Source organism: Xyrauchen texanus, chromosome 44, assembly GCF_025860055.1.
Source record: "Xyrauchen texanus isolate HMW12.3.18 chromosome 44, RBS_HiC_50CHRs, whole genome shotgun sequence".
Taxonomy (NCBI): Eukaryota; Metazoa; Chordata; class Actinopteri; order Cypriniformes; family Catostomidae; genus Xyrauchen; species Xyrauchen texanus.
In genome coordinates this window covers 24,214,887-24,232,629 of record NC_068319.1, presented here as the reverse complement: position 1 = coordinate 24,232,629, position 17,743 = coordinate 24,214,887, and the positions used below count along the sequence as shown (strand labels likewise).

Genomic DNA, 17,743 nt, shown 5'->3' with positions numbered 1-17,743 from the left:
ATCAAAAACAAATAAATACACAAATTTAGGATGCATCTACGTACAAGAATGCACCCCACAGGCTACAACATTTCAGGGAGTGCTGAAAAAAAAACTAGAAATATACTGGGAAAATTCTTTGCACAGTATAATCACCTACTGTACATCTTTAGATTAACACTATAGTCCAAACTTATATTCAAAGAAAAATAATATTGTATGTTGAAATGCAGTAAGTAATGCAATCTGACAGTCTGTGAATGCTTACTAGCTTACTAATGAACTCAAATATGAAAGAATGTTGCATAGTGTGCAGTTTATTTCCAGTAGATGTCCTGGTAACCATCCAAAGAACACATGCACATTCACACCTCCCATTGAACATATACTGTAAATGATTATATCTCAACAATGATTAAAAACATAATAATTACATAATTAGAAAGTGTAAAATAATTTTTTACAAATTTGTGCATAAAACTCAAAATGATGGAACAGGTCATAATTATAACATTTATAATATTCTTTTAATAAGCCTACATTTATTTTATTGTAATTATCAATTTTTTTAAAGAAACAACTTTTCTGCTTTGTGCTCATAACTTCATGTTGAGAAACGTACTTAATTATACTGTAAACGTTGTTTCACTTATACATTATGAACTGTGATTACATTATAAGTTGTTACAGTGTGTTCATAATGTAATACATTTCTCATTATAACCTTAAAAAATTATACAATTATGAGCTCAAGATTTTGTTTTGAGAAAATTATTTCATCAATAATGTAGTGCTTATTCCATTAGGTGCAGTTTTTACATTAAGAGTTGCTACACCCCCTTTACTTTTCTACTAAATATTCTCTCATAATATAAGAGATTTGTATTGTCATTTGGAATTTCCAGACATTCTAAAATGTTACATTGTATCATTAGAATGGAACTGTCTGTTTATTGTTTCATAATAATCCCTATTTGCTCACATAAGAGTCAAGACAAATATATTATTACACTCATCTCAAAATTCAGTGTTCACTGTATCACATCATAAGTTAACATGCAAATACAGTAAATCATTGAAAGACAGTGTATTTTGTTTTACTGTTTATTTTTAATAACATTTGGACTGATTTGTTTGACAATCATTTATGACATCACAAACCATATTCTCAAGGTAAGATGTAATATAATTTAATTTTTAATGTATTTCAGCTGTTTAATGTCCTGTATGACATGAGCAAATAATTTTCACATACTACATGTACTGTAGCCTATGAATTAAAAATTATCATAAATACAAAGAACAAAAATAGAACAAATCATTAAACTCTCTACTAATTAACTGCAAAAATATTTAACATCTCTTCTAATTAACTGAAATATTGATGAAAATAATGAGTGAAATTTTCTTTACGTCACACCTTTTCATAAGGCCCACTTTCCATTTGTTTCTCATGCCTATACAAAATGTAAAACACATTGTTATAAAATCACTGAATTAAATACTCAAAGGCATGCAGAAATAATTCTACAGGATCCTTCTTGTATGAACATAACCTGAAAAGTGACAATAAAAATCTGAACATTAGTAACGGTGAACTCAGTACAAAACAATATTTAAAGGTATATTTATGTTCTAGGCTTTCTAAATTCTGATACATTTATGAGAACTTACTGTTAAAGTAAAGAACACATCGTGTTTGGTCAGTCAATGACTTTGAGCCCGAGTGAATTTGATGCAGCGCCCCTGAAAGACAAAAATACATATCTATAATGGAGGACTGACCATCCCACCACCCCCTCTTCCAATCACACTAATCTCCACCATTGCTCTTTACTCCATTATCTCATATAAATGTGAAATATGACAAAGTGAATCTCCTAATTTCTCGCCACCGTGTTATTGGCTATGCCCTCATTTTGAGACTGGTGAAAGGTCTTTCTTCCACCATTCATTTAACTACTCCATATCACATTAACTCAGTACCGATGCTATATCATCCACAGTGCATTTTTTTAATACACCTCATATGGTAAAAAATAATTGTTTTGACAATATTTTGTCATGGTGACATGTACGATAATTTGGAGTAATTGAATTCAATTGAAAGGGATTTGATTTTAATTGGTGGTAAGGAAGCTGCAATAATAGAGGCCAGGCAGGTTGATCAAGCAAAACTAATGCTTGACAAACCATGTTTGGACAGATATGGTACCATGAGTACAGCATGGCTGTAGAACAGGTACCAGCATTAAAAATTAATGCCTGAATCTTTGCCATCAAAAACATGCATAACAATATTTGTAAGTGCATCTCTATGAACACATTTAAACTGACTGAAAAATCATACTACATCTTTTTTTTTATATTATTCAAAAGCTAGGTCCATTTTTAAATTGTTCAGATACCAAACAATTTGCTTTGTAATTTGCAATTTAAATCTTACACTTTTGTGTTGTTTTGTTATATAAGACTTGGTTCGAACAGGTAAAAGAGGGAACAATGTAAATATAAAAAATTGGATAGAAACCATTTGAGAAAAATGTGTGCAAAAATATAATGCTTTTAGAAAAGTGTGATTAAGTTGACAGGAATCTCAGTGAGTGCCAGTGAATTAAACTATTTGTGAAAGCCATTATTTAGATATATTCATATTTTATGTATTATATCAAATAATGGGGTCCAAAAGTTGAGATGACATAAAACATCTAGGATTATCTCCAGATTCTGTTTTAAACAGAATACATATAATTGAAGCATTTGCACTTACACATTTGGAACCCAATGTATATATATATATAAATGGTATACAAGGGAGTCTAAGAACATCTTTGCCGAGATCTAATTACTGTCCACAGTCAAACACTTCAACAATATTTGCATTGTGGCCTAGAAGAAACTACAGTTAACCCTAAACTAAGTGACAGTGAAATCAGTGAGAGGTCAGAGTTCACTCTCGGCAGTGAAGTGGCAGACGAGGGCCGCATCAATGACAACTTGAGATGTGACAGTCAGGCCAAACTAATGATTATAATAGTGACGTGTGTTTTAGGGTCAGCTCATGACCAGTCTGAGCAGCACATACAGACCTTACCACCATGAGGAGATAGCGTGTGTATGTGCGTGTGATGTGACAGGACTGTCGGCCTTTCGTTATGCAGCTTATTAGAGCTAATGAGCCTTTATGAGCAAACCTAATGAGGTACTGAACTATGGAGTTGCAGGAGCAACACAAGGGGTCCATTCAGGGCCAGTACTGGGATTAGATCTTTGTTTGGCATTTTGGGCACCTTTAAGGTGAAAATAGGTTCTCTTGTATTGCTGTTCAACTAGGGAAGTGTGGGTGGGGGGGTTTGGTTGTTTCGCCAGCTGACCGGGGTGGAGGGCATCTGAAGTTTTTGGGGGGCACAAGGAAAATCTATGGGTGCAATTGCAGTTATTTGTCATTTTGTGATTATTCAGAGCTCATCTTATACTTAATATGTTGTCTTTTGTCACCATTATTGTGATTTGTATGTCAAATAATGAGGTCCATGGGAGTTACAGAGTTAATAAACACAAATGGATGTGCTTCTTGATGTGCAAGTAATTTTAAAATAAAAGTAATTTCAGTTTTTCAAAATAAAAGGAAATTAAATGCTTTAATTTACAGATTGTATTGAATAATCACATTGAAATTGTATCTGTGCGGACATGTTGGAGCCCAGGGCGGCCGCCTATATCACCTGTAGGATGGGCCAGCGCTTGCACAACAATGGGCCAGCCCAAATTACCCAGCGGCCCACTGGGAAAACTCCCGGTGTTCCCGAAGGCCAGTCCACCCCTAGACTGATCTTGATCTTGACCCTGAGCTATGACTCTATTCCTAATTCAAGTGAGCTGTCTACCAAGATAGCACTTTAGGGCATTGTTCCAAAAGGTAGGTAGAAACATTATGCTGCATGGTTTAAATATCAGCATAGTATGCTGATATTTAAAAAATGTTTGGTTAAATTCGAATGTAGCATTGCATGTATCCTTTGCGTACAAGACTTAATGAGATCATTGAAAAAAATCCATCCAAAATCGCAAACAGCGTAAGAAAAATATCAATGTAAATGTAATTTTCTCCTCTATGTATAATGTGCTATTTGGCAAAAAACACGTTAGCTTTCCTGGATCAGATGATGTCATCGGAAATAGTGTAGTATGTTTTCCAGCATCATGGAATGCTAAACCACTCGCATTAGGATTCAGATTGCTGCAACCAGAGGTGGAAGTCATCCAAATATGGGCAGAGATTATTTATCACTCTGATTACATATGGCCACATGACTGATGATGGCTCAAATGACACAGAATGGAACTGAATGAGATCTTGTTACTGACGCCTTTAGTTACCTTTAGTCATTGTTGTATTTGCATGTGTGATTAGTTCTTATGTAAAATTATTAAGTTTTATTTGTTTGGAGAGGCTTTTGGAAACTAGGAGCCATTTTTGGACACTCAAATTTTTCAGCATGTCTGACGCAGGTGTCATTGACGGGTGCTTAAACAAGCCCTCATAATAAATCTCGTACAGATTGACAAATTCACTCGTGAAATGGATTGCTGTGAACTGTGTGACAATGATTGACTTATGATCTTATTAAAATTAAACCAAACAATTTTTTTAATAGAGCTATAAGCCTTTAATTTTGGGCATGCCAATGAAACAGGAAATCTTTAAAAACACCTTCAGAGCTTAAAGGGTTATTAAATAAAAACAATTTTTTACCTAATATTTGTACATTTGTTCATGCTTACTAGTGTAACGAATCACTAGATAAGCAACATGCTAAAGTCAATTTGTATTGCAATCAATTGTGATTTCAATAGTGAAAAAACTCATTCACATTACGTGAGTCAAGCTATTTGTATGATGCATTGAGTCATTGCCTATGCAGAACTATTCAATACTTCACTTGTGAGGTTCCATTTAAATTATAATGCCGCCTTAGGGGCTGTTCTCACCAAAAGCATATTGCATCCATCTGTTTAGCATTTAGTTGTTTTCTATGTAAACATACAATAGACAGACATCTTTGAATGTGGCGCCAAGTCTCACTGTTTTTGTAAGTTTTTAAGATGCTGTGTCAAGATAAAATAACTTTTAGAAACAAGTCTTGAGAATCTAAGCCCACATCCACACTAATTCATTTAAGTTTTTAAAACTCCTAACATCCTAACTTCATTGATTTCCAAAGTATGCAGTTATAGAGAGCATATCGAAAGTATCAGTTTTCGGTCGAGGAACCCGCCTTTCCAGTGTGGATGAAAGGCATAAATGTAGCTAAATAAATACATTTTCAAATGAAAGCATTTTTGTGTTGATGTGGCCTGAATTATTTAATTCAAGAATTTGTTTGGTCAGAGTGGGCCCTTAGAAAGTAGCTGCCCATTTAGGCAGTAGACAGCAAGGGGGCTCACTAAGTTTTAAAACAAAACCACAGACTGATCCTTTTCAAATCTGACTATCACATATAAACTGTGTTTCTCCTTATATGTCATCACAACAACAATCACTTTAAGAAAGACTATTTTATAATTTTTCATTTACATATTCCTACACTAATGTAATTTAAGAACCTAAAGTTTGAGGGAAAAATGTTACTCATTACTCAGTTCCTAATGAAACAATAATATACAGGATTGCGTGTTAAAATGTTGAACATGACAACCATACCTTGTCATTTGCTGTAGGTCTCATGATAGCAACTCTGTCGTATTGTCTACGCATCAATGCCAATACAGCGTCAAAGCGTCCCTAATAATTACACAACATCCAACAAAGAATGCAAATTTTCACAAAAATACATAAAATGACATCACTATACACAAGCATGACAAAGAAAAGCACCAATATGCATGATTCTAACATTATCACAATCATCAAACAACAGAGAGTCAATGTATAAGTTTTAATAAAACGAGTGGACGCTTACTTTAATGGGAGTGTACCATTTGTCTGGGACCGGGGTCTGATATATTGGTGGTGGTCTGGGTGGGGGTCTTATTACAGGCTCTTCAAACTCCTCCTCTGGCATTTTGACTACAGCATTTTTGGCTTTCTCCAATCGCGCCCCTTCCTCTGTAGAGCCCTTTTCACCCCAGCGAACCTGTGGATGTTTTAAGTGTCAGTGAGTGTATATCCACAGACGTTTTGTTTCATTATTTATCTGAAGAGGATTGATCTAAAAACCTCTCTGCTGTTCATCTTGATCAGACTGATCTCACTTGGAATTCTGCGACATTAAGTCAAAAATTCTTTAGCTAAAATCAGAGTTTCCAAAATTTGAAGCACTGCCCCAAGTGGCCGAAGCTGGAAGTGTTGATGAACGTATGGGCACATGTGAGTGAAATGTCCACAGAGTTGTAAAAAATATAATACAGTCAACTGGAATGCATATTATATTAACCATATGGCCTCACCCAAACCCCAACCCTAAACCTAACCATCAGTGGATTAAAAATGTAATGTTAAAGCAAAGAAGCAACCTCCAAATCATGCTCATCATTGATTATGTAAGCACAATTACTGGTTTCCATGGGACTAGAACCCATGCCTCTGAGACTGTTCACGCAACACACAATCGGTAGTGCCATAGGAAAAGGTAGAAATGTATGAACTGATGCAGAGGTATCTGATGGAAGAATGGGCTCGATGTAAGGGTACCAGAACATTCGGTTGCAACATGTCGAGTTCTTGTGTAATTGTGTAGTCTTGATAGTGGTAATTAATTACTAGTGGTTGACTGTTCTTTGTTTTTTAATGGCAGATGCTGATACCAATATATAGACAGCAGGGTGGCCGATAAAATACATACATATAACAATTTAACTTTAGCAAATAAGATGTACATAAAATTGCTGAATTTAACTTATTTTTAACAATATTTACAAAAAAAAAAATTATATTTAAAACAGAAAATGTGCACTAACCATTGTTGTCCGATAATCTCAAAATGGCCAATTACAGGCAGATTAATTGGCCTGGCCAATATATCGTTCTAAGACTAGTAATGAAAACTCTCAGATCAACAATTCTACTATCAGAAATTTGCAACTAAGTGCACTGTATCGGAATGTTCTATGAATTACCTCCATGCGTGTAATACCACCAGGCCCTCTGCCACCATAATAAGATGCATCCACTGTGGGCCATTTCTTCTTTGACAGAGGGTCGATCTCAGGTTCCTATAAGATAAAGAAACACTATGCTCAAACGTTTTCACACACAACAGTCTCTAGAGTTTACTCAGAACGGTGCCAAAATGAAAAACATCCAGTGAATGTCAGTTTTGCGGACGGAAATTCCTTGTTCATGAAAGAGGTCAATGGATAATGGCCAGACTGGTTCGAGCTGACAGAAAGGCTTCGGTAACTCAGGTAACCCCTCTGTAGAATTGCAGTGAACTGAACAGCATCTCAGAATGCACAACATGTTAAACATTGAGGCGGATGTGATACAAACAGCAGAAGACCACGTCGGGCACCATAGTGTTCCTAATAATGTGCTCAGTGAGTGTATATTTATATACAGTATATACTGTGTGTATACTGTATATAGTTACATACAGATATTGGTCGTGGTGGCGGTGGGCGTGATGGGGGTGGATCCCTGATTACCTGTGAGGGAAGGAGAAAATCAGCCCGCATCAATATTAATATCTCATTAATATACTTTCAGTCACACAAATATGTGGCAAAGAACAAATTGTTATACCACAGTGCAGCAGAGAGGCCAGAACCACCAGAGCACAATTAGACCCAACAGCACCAGCAGTACCAGGATGACAATGGCCACTACCAGCCCATCAGACTATAAACAATGAAAACGATAACCTTAATAACATGTTGATAATCATGAAAGTTATTTTGCAATTGGCCCAATGACGGAATCCAGCGAGGTATCTGTGCATCGTCTTTTTCATTGCGCGTGTGGCTGTAGCTATTTGAGTTAGTTAAGACCGAATCTGACTCCAATTATATTAGGCCTCGAATTTAGATTGAGATTCCAATTTTATTATTGAGCATCAATTGAGATCTTATCTAGATTTGGATACTTCTAGTTAATTTGATACTTTTACCCTCCCTGTGTAGCTCAGCGAGTAAAGACGCTGACTACCACCCCTGGAGTCGTGAGTTCAAATACCAGGGCGTCCTGAGTGATTCCAGTCAGGTGGATGGCATGAAGCCTCCACATGCGCTAAGTCTCCGTGGTAACGCACTCAATAAGCCACGTAATAAGATGCGCGGATTGACGGTCTCAGATGCGGAGGCAACTGAGATTCATCCTCCGCTACCCAGATTGAGGCGAGTCACTACGCCACCATGAGGATTTGAGCGCATTGGGAATTGGGCATTCCAAATTGAGGAGAAAAAGTGGAGAAAAAAAATGGTTTACTTTTACATTGCACTCGTTCATTTGGATTCCTGTTAGTAGAGTCTACGCACCGACCGGGTTATACATAATCATTCCATAAACTGGTTCAGTTTTGGATCATTATCCAGAGGTAACTGACTAATAATAAGCAGACAAGTTGCTCCCTGCACACTATTATCTGAATAATAGTTTTGTTTAGTTTCCCTAGATCTGCATACACTTAATAACACAACTCTGAGCCAGAAGGAGTGACTAATACTGTCTGGATAGGCTGACCAATGCTACCGTATCCAGAAAGTCCTTTTAATTAGTCTCCATAGTTTCCTATGTACCCTTGGCCGAGTCAGATATTTAGGCGAGTCGACCAAGTGTACCTAGTCCTTACAGTCTAGGTACACTTAGTTAATGCCGAATAGTTAGCCAGAAAGCTAAGGTCTCAGAAGACATGCCCGTTGCTCTATCAACGCTGAGCCGTTAGTTTGTACTAACAATGATAGCAGATTTGTGTCAACAAGGAATTAACATAATCTACTAAAGGCAAGAATTTCAGAATAAGTCAGAACAGAATAAAGTTTAACTATTTACTAGTCAGGTAAATATGTATCAAGCCAATTACATAATCAATTCAGAAATAAGGAATACAAAACATCTAATGCTCAAAGATGAATATTCAGCAAAGTAAGTAATTTGAAACTACAGGGATTTCTGGCTGCAGAAAATTCCAATGAACAATGTGCTAAATTTCCTAAATACCCAGTCCACAACCAAATGGAAAGACAATAAGAATGGAGGAGAGAGAACATATTTAGAAAGACAATGAGGCAATTCTTGCTCAGTTAAATGTGAGATGGTATCTTTGCTAGAAAGTTTCAATGCTGATATTCTCAGAGATCTCAGAGTTTTATCCATTGAACGCAAACACATTGACACCCCTCAGTTTTAAAAGACAAAATGAAACGGCATTCGTAATGCATTTTATTTTCATAATGTGGCATGTCTACAAGTAAAAAACAATATTTAGCAGGAAATTATTGTAGGGCAGGAAATCAAGTAGGATATGATTTCATTGGTAAATATACATTTTCCCAGCCACGCAGCCTTGGTTACGTCAACAGGAAAATAAAGCCATTTCAGGGGTGGAGAAATTTATTATATTTTTATATGAAATTTAAAAAACAAAAATATTTATTAATAATAATATGCACTGATGAACAGAGCACAGTAAGAACATATATTAATAAAGTAAATATGGTAAGATTTAAACTTTTAGTTTTAAATAATTTTTACTACATATTTTTAATGTTTATATAAGGTAAACTTATAAGCAAATCAGTTTGTTAAAAATGGGATTACTGTGTACTTACACAAGTGGTGGCATTTATTGTGACTGGACTTGAAATGAAAGACTGGCCATTATTTAGACTAATGAGCACATCAATTGAGCTGTTGAGAGAGGAAAAGTCTGTTATTACAAGTATAAATATCATGGTTGGAGCATAAATAGTCAACACAAGTAGGTCAACATCGCTGAGCTAATTTTTTTTTAAAACAACTTGATAAATTAAGTCTCTTTCATCTGGTTGTTAAAACAGGGTGGCAACAAGGAAAAGCAAATGAAGATACGTTAATGGGCCATTTCGTGTGTCTATTCTACAGGCAGTGCGCCATGGCAAATAAAATGTGCTGTCATCACAAGCGCTGCTTTGTTTCTGTGATACTGATGTCTGCACTATATCAGTTGACTATTAGCTAAGCTATAAACAGAAACTCAGATAGAACGCCGGGGGAAAAAGATGATGAACTTGTTCCCTTTGACTGCCGACTATAGCGCTGTAAATGGAGTGCCACTGTTCTTTACAGAAACTGGAAGAATGCCACTTACTGTCCGACCTCGGTCAACACAGGAGCTGCACACAGCACGTAATTATCCTTCACTACACTCGGCCTCTCATCTAGGAGGAAGAGAGAGCAGCTTGAGATTGTTGTAAAATGCAAAATGCAGACTGAAACACAAAAGGTGTTCCTAATTTTAAGGAACACAAAAATGTCATTCCAAAACCTTATGATTTTCCAGATTGATGAAACTGTGAATTCGGTGACTGGAGGTCGAAAGTTCTTCTGCTGAAATCGGTCTGTGCTTACTGTAATTCTTACCACTGCCCCCAGTGGCCAATGCTGGAAGTGTTGTAAGGTGAAATGTCCACAGAGTGGTGCTAAATGCGAGTTGTTTTTAATTGTAGATGATGTAATAGTCAACAGGAATGCATATTTTATAAACCCTAAATATGTAATTTTATAGCCAAAATGTCACCTCCGAATCGTGCTCACCATTGTTTATGTAAACGAGATTATTTCCTTTGCACGGAACCAGAATATGTGTCACAGAGATTGCACACCCCTTGCATCGGTAGGGCAACAAGGAAAGGTGAACAAAGGTGAATTGAAAATGTCTGTTGGTGGATTGCACTTGTCAGTAATTCTGCAGTATTGGGCCGATTTCAGATTACATGAACTTTTTGAAGCAGCATGTCAATTTTCCATATGGTCATGTTGGAATTTATTCCGTGGAGCTCAAAAGGAGAATTTATGAAGAATATCCTGGCTGCTTTTGACCATATAATGAAAGTGAAAGGGGACTGTGGTAGTCAAGCTCCAAATTGACAAAAAAGCATCATAAAATGATCCTAAAAGTATTCTATGATGATGGGTAAGGATTGGCACCTGTGGCAAATCACCTCTGACAGCTTTTTTGTGTTTGCAGTGAGAGCGGAGAGTGATTTAAAGAGCAATACAGACCGCCGGAGGGAGAGAGAGAGAGAGATGAGCTTCCAGCAAGAGTGTGTGTGTGTGTGTGTGTTGGAGAGCATTTTGGAAACAAAGCATAAGATTGTGTGTAGAAATAACAGTCACGTTGGTTTGTTACCCAGCACCTTGTCACATATTCCCAGCAAAATTCCAAGTCTTCAGAAGCCATACAATCGCTTTGAGTGACAAACAAATAAAACATTTAAGATGTAATGTTACTGAAGAAAGAAAGTCATATGTTTGGGAACAACCTGAACAAATGATGACAATATTTTCACTTGTGTGCAAACTATCCCTTTAAGTATGTGGCTATATTCACAACTTGAAACAATAAGAATGTTCTATAACCAGATTCCCTTGAGTCCATGTGGATTTTAGTATCACATTTACAAAAAAAATAAAATAAATGATAACGGCTTACTAAGTCACTTATTTATGTACTGAATGGTGAGGTGAATAATATTCCTTGTTTTGTCAGGGGTATCTTTGTAATAGGGGTCTTGTTACATTTGTATATTCTGAGTGTGTAAAAGCTGAAGATTTATGGAATGCATTGAATGGCTTACTATAGGGCTCCTGTTGATTGACAGACAAAGTGCAGACGACACCCTCAGAGGTTCTTCCCTGCGTGAATCCTCGTCCTCTCAGGACAATGTTGGAAGATTCTACAGTGTTTATACAGATGTTAGCCATGATAACAGGTTCAAATGGACAAAATTTATTTAGATGAATATCAATAATGTGTTATGTACCATTCACACAAATGCTGGACGGCTCCAGGTTAAAAATCTCTATACATGATTTCTTTAAAATCTGTAAACATACACAGTAAATACAGGTAATGCAGGTCAATTAGAAGGCGCCAAAATCAAACATATACCACATATTATAAATGTCTCTTTGGCTTATGCTCAGCCTCACCGAATTTACAATGGTTTTGAGTGCCTGAAATCCATCCACAACAGGAAACACGTGATCTTTGCTGTCAGCAATATCTATAAGCTTACAATGAAAGCATGTTACATTTCAGAGAATCAAAATTCTGAGAATAGAGGTATATTGTCTGAAATTCTTAATATCTTGAAGAAATTTGCTTGGTATGTTAATTTATCTTGTTTTAAGGATTTTACATAACAGAAAATGTAAAGCCTGATCTCATGAAAATTACATGACCATGCAAAATGAAATTAAGTGTTTCATTACAAGTTTTGCTGCAGTTTCCCAGTGAAATGTCCAGTGAGGGGCGCCAAAGGAAAGTGAAAAGGTGTTGTAATTAGACAAGGTTTTTAAGGTGAATATTAGATGGATGTGAAGCAAAGAATACCTCCCTAACCTAAAACTTTAACTTAAACCTACCAATAGTGTCCTAAAAGCAAATTTGATGTTAAAAAAAACCAAACCAGACATCCTTAACCAAAACCAATGCCTAAACCTAACCAATAGTTTCCTAAAAGCAAATGCAACATGAAAAGCAAACATTCTGGAGAAACCACATAATTTTGTGTTGCTTGTATAACACTTTCAGCTCACATGTCAGCTTGAGTCCAAAGTCCAACACTCTATCAGGTAAGCTACAGCGCAAGCTGATCAAATGGGAATAAGTGTGTAAATGTAGGTGGGTCTCTAATACAAGTGTTAAAATTTATAATTCAATCAAAAAATGTGTTAGAATATACGTTTTTAGATATCATAACAGTGTGAAAAACATGTGTTTCAAAAGACATAATCAGCAGTTGTAATTGTAATTTGTGAAAGTCAATAAAACTTACAACAGTTGTTGTAGCGCATCTAGTATTCATTTCACCAGGAAACTACAGCAAAATGTAGAAGGCGGCATGTAAAAGTCAGTTGCAAAGATGTAGTTATAGTAACATTCATCTATGAGACTTGGTTGAAAATGTAATGCTATATTGTTATGGGTTTGTTCAAATATGTTCAAAAGCTTTTTTAATAGTCAGGGCCTCTTTAAATATTTGGAGTGATATCTATATACATTTTATAAGAAATACAAATCTTTGTAGCTGTTTTTCCTTGCAACCATCCTGCTAGCATTTCCCAGGCCAGATAACTGATCTCATGCCATTGTAAAATAAGCCGGATGTGTGCTCTGCAGAATTCAATTACACACAGTATCCTGCCCAGACAAGCACATCCACCAATCTCAATAAAATGGAACACACTGTTACACTGTTACTAATGCATATCGTCATGAACACAACATTACCATGATGGCAATTATAAGCGATCCACAAACTGATGATGAACAAGAATAGATCCAGCCAAGATATAATGCTAGAAAAGAAAATGCTTGCCTGTGTAGGGGATTTGCCTGGGTACTGCTATGCAGTTGTTAAGCTGTTCTGAGTATTTTTTAGGAACACCCCCCAGACCTGGCCATGGTGGAAATGCTTGATTTAGCAATATATCATAGTAAATATTAAAAAGGTGGCACCAAGCAAGTTGTATTTTTATTTGTAGATGACATGAATGCATATTTTAGTAACCATATGCCCCAACCCTAAACCTAACAATCACGTTAGCATTAGCATCACAGGAACAATTTTAATTTACTGTATGCAAAAACATCTAATGATTGGGGTCGATTTCAGGGTACATGAACATTCAGAAGAAGCATGTGATTTCCCGTATGTTCCTGATGGAAAAATAGCGTAATCTAGGCAAAGTCTTACCTGGGTTGCGTCAAAGTCCTTCACACCTACACAATATACCCGGGCACCATACTGTCTTGCCTGATCAGCCTGAGTAAACAAATGGAGAGTATTTAGTAGATACTTTATTGAAAACCTATGATACATATTTATATCAACCAGGAATTGCAAAAGAAGTGAAAGCAGTTAAATACCTCAATTGATTTTAGCAGTTAGAATAATTATGCATCTAATGAATGCTTCCATATGTTGTTTGTGTTATGCATCATGGGCCATTACTAAAACATGCTGCCTTACCTCATTCACTGCAAGTTCATGAGGATAGACCTCCAGCTTCCCATCCGTCAGTGCAATAATGATACTAGATGATCTAGTGCCCTGGGCAGTCATTTGATCTAATGCCTAAAACATGTTTATGTGTTCAAAATGTATGTGAACACATATAAAAATGTATGAATGTCATTGCAAATGAAAATATTACACCAGGTGCCATCTATTTTAAGATAGCACAAGCACAACTTTCATGCAAAACATTATCAAAAAGACGTTTGATGGGCTTTACATGATAATAAATATACTGTTCAAAATTAAGCATAGCTTTAATGTCCAAATACTTATTGAGGCCACTGTAGAATGAGAATATGCATGTTATTATATTGAATTCACCTTTATTAACCCCTCATGCATGTAGGTCTCACCAGCAGGTTTGATCTTGCTCAACCTTTGTAGACCATTATCTATAGTTGCCCTAAAAGCAGAGACAAAGTTATATCCTTTATATTTGTACTACATATACAATGGTGCTGTAAGACTCACAATAGACTGAATGACATCGCACCTGTCTCCAGTGAGGGGCAAGATTACTTCTGCATTTGAGGAAAAGACTATGAAAGAAACCCTCATCTTCGGGCTTTGGGAAATAGACACAATCAATCAAGAATTGCATGAAACAAAACAACATAATAAAATCCAATTTACACTCTACGTGGGTAAGAATAATTTTATGCATTCTAATAGTAGCTATATACTGTCTGTGACTAGTAGTGCAGTGCTTGGTGTAAATTACTACTGTGAGGTTCAACATTTTGCCCTCTCATGCCCAATCTTGCATTAACTAGGTCACCATACCACACACTAATCCAAACACACATCATACACTGACTATAGTTAAACATAGTCATCTACAATTAAGTTTATATTTAGCTTCACACATGTGCAAAAGGTTGGAATTCGAACAAGTGGTTAATCCCAGGCAGGACTTTAATGTGATAGTGCTGAAACTCTATAACCCATCCAATAACTTTAATACTTTGTTAGATAATTATAAATAAATAGAGCAACTTAAAGGTTCTAACTAACAGTTTCTTACCTTACAAACCGATTTGTCAACTGTTCCACAAATCCATATATCTCCAGCCAGTTGTCAGACACACTCCCTGACCTAGAAGGATGGTGAACGTTTGGTGCTTTTAGAAAGATAAACAGGGCCATATAAGGGCTTCTGAGAACTATGTGAGGGTATGTAGAGCTCAAAGAAAGACATGTTCATTTAAATATCAGGACTAATCATGTGGTGTGGAAACAGAGGGGTTCTTATTATTATTGATAATAATGTATTCAGAGAGTTGCTTCATATGCTTCATATGCACATTTGCACATTTCATACATAAACATACCGCCAATGAAGCGTTATATAGACTATTGTAAATACTGTCAAACTCACCGATCCAATACAAAATATAAATCAAAGGCTCCATGGCAAGACCCGTCTTCCCCTTTCCCGAATGAAGTCAGGAGAGAAATGCAGAAAAGTTGGACAGCCCAAGTCGCTGTTGTCCATTTGCCTCTATTAATGGCATGATCGCTGTCTCCTCTCATTGCTGTCATGTACTGCACTTCTTTGTTATGGGAACACGTCAAATCCAATACTAGAAATGCAGCTGACGCGCGTGGACGGAGCGCGCAGTTATTTTATTCTTGCATGACAACACGCTCTTGCCATCTAACAACAAATCATTCTTAAAAAGCCACTCCTGCTGCGGTCTTAAAGAAATGTCCCGTTCAAAACAAACATATAGTCCACTTGAAATTCATCTCATTCCGTAAAAGTATTTCTTTATTTCTTTATTTTTATCGAAGCGGACACGGTCTAAACAATGCACGTGAACCCGTAGTTCAACGCGCATGCGCTGAAGGTGCCGGAGACTGTGCATAATAAACATCAGGATTTTGTAAAGCCACAAGAAAGCGCCATAAAACGAAAAGGCTTTGGTTACATTTTATGATTAATAGCACTGTGATTAGATAGATAGACAGACAGACAGACAGATACGGGTTTTATAGCCTAAAGGAGACTAATACATCACTTACAAATGCTATATAAATTGGTTATAACAACATGCATAAAAAGGGTGGACACATATTAAGAATTTATTAAGGAAGTGCCAACATTAGACACCTTTGTACATAAAGTTCCGTGTGTTTTAATAGTCATCAGAGAAGTCGTACGAATTGGTATGAGTTGGCAAAAACATATTAAATCGATTCTAGATGTAAAAATACCCAGTAATGTGGAAGTAAGTGAAAGTTACGCGTGTGAGACATGTATAAACCTGTTATGAGTCAGACAAGGGCAGACGAGGAGTGAGGATCTAAATGCAGTTCTTTAATGAAGGAACAAAAGGGTGAAGAGGTAACTCAAAATAACTGAACAACACAGGGAACAAACAAAACATCCACGAGGGGAAAACTAAGTATAAACATGAAAAACATCCACGGAGGGCACGGGCAGGAACACAATCAAGGACAACCATAACATACAACGACCGACAACGAATGAACAAACAACAGGGCTTAAATACACAGGGATGATGATTAAATTAAACACAGGTGAGGACAATGAAACTGACAGTGATGAGGGCAGGGAATTGTGGGAAGTGTAGTTCGGGACAGGTGACAAGTGAGAAACACAGGGCAGACAACAGGGGACTGTGACAAACCTAACCATAGAGTAGATATTTTAAGGAGGATTTGAAGTGTAGAGAGTATAATTTTGTATGACAGAAGAAAGTAATAGACTAATTCTGTTGTTTACAAACATTGCGGCAAGTGGTGGCAGAAAGCTGGCAAACTGTTGTGTTAGTTTTGACAGAACAGACAGCTAGTGCTAGCTAGCTCCTCTAAATATCACTAAAAGATAATGTAGAATAAAATTGTTGTCTTGTTGTGCAGCCAACAGCACAACAAGACATTTCATTTTGCTTAACCAGATAATTTAATGGTTACAGCTAACTTTTGAATACTGTCGTATCTCTTAACTACAGGTTTGTTTTACTGTTTGTGCCGATGCGACACAGGTCTTTTTGCCACCACTTCTGACTGTGACATAGGCAGCGACATTGCCAAAGTATTGATCAGTTGTGTTTTAGATGAAGACGAGTGAGAGTCACCTGATGCAAAAGTCAACAGCTGTTGCAAAATTCATCCGAATCCATACAACCCAACTTGTATGATTTATAGGCAACTTGTACAAATCTGTACGCTTTCTCCGTGAGAGTTTGTTGAATATGCTGTGAATGAGCATGCTGTGAATTCAGCATCTGAAAAGTATTTTTTTAGAGGACTTAAGGTGACTAGAGCCATCTTTACACTACAAAGGTGGCACAGAAGCTGCATCTGAAGCGGCATTTAGGTGTATTTATAAATTCTGATTAATGCTGCTCAGAGGTGGCATAAATGCATTTACACACCAATTACAATTGTATGAATAATGTTATGAGATTCATGTTTTATATATAAAATATAGAAATGGGAAAATGTGAAATATACTTTTAAATATAAAACTCAATTATAACATATGTGCTCTATTATGAAAACAACAAAGTTT

The 17,743-nt window shown here is 36.4% G+C and overlaps 2 protein-coding genes across 2 annotated transcripts in view; one reads left to right on the top strand and one right to left on the bottom strand.

Moving 5' to 3' along the window:
• anxa3b (annexin A3b) overlaps positions 1-11,748 on the top strand; it is a 33,989-nt gene extending 22,241 nt beyond the window's left edge. The window contains exon 14 of the mRNA XM_052117332.1: positions 11,145-11,748. Coding sequence (XP_051973292.1) covers positions 11,145-11,147 — 3 coding nt within the window. The 3' untranslated portion in view covers positions 11,148-11,748. The remainder of the gene's footprint in view (positions 1-11,144) is intronic.
• antxr2b (ANTXR cell adhesion molecule 2b) lies at positions 1,077-16,040 on the bottom strand. Its single transcript, XM_052117324.1, has 18 exons — positions 15,581-16,040; positions 15,227-15,298; positions 14,696-14,767; positions 14,524-14,605; positions 14,155-14,259; positions 13,879-13,947; positions 12,110-12,190; positions 11,941-12,001; positions 11,755-11,853; positions 10,266-10,335; positions 9,748-9,826; positions 7,724-7,819; positions 7,576-7,626; positions 7,099-7,194; positions 5,943-6,116; positions 5,684-5,764; positions 1,654-1,725; positions 1,077-1,535 (listed from the first exon to the last, which is right to left on the bottom strand). Exons 1-17 carry the CDS (start codon positions 15,742-15,744, stop codon positions 1,687-1,689), a joined length of 1,491 nt encoding a protein of 496 aa, XP_051973284.1. The 5' UTR covers positions 15,745-16,040; the 3' UTR covers positions 1,077-1,535; positions 1,654-1,686.
• Between the last annotated feature and the right edge of the window lie 1,703 nt (positions 16,041-17,743).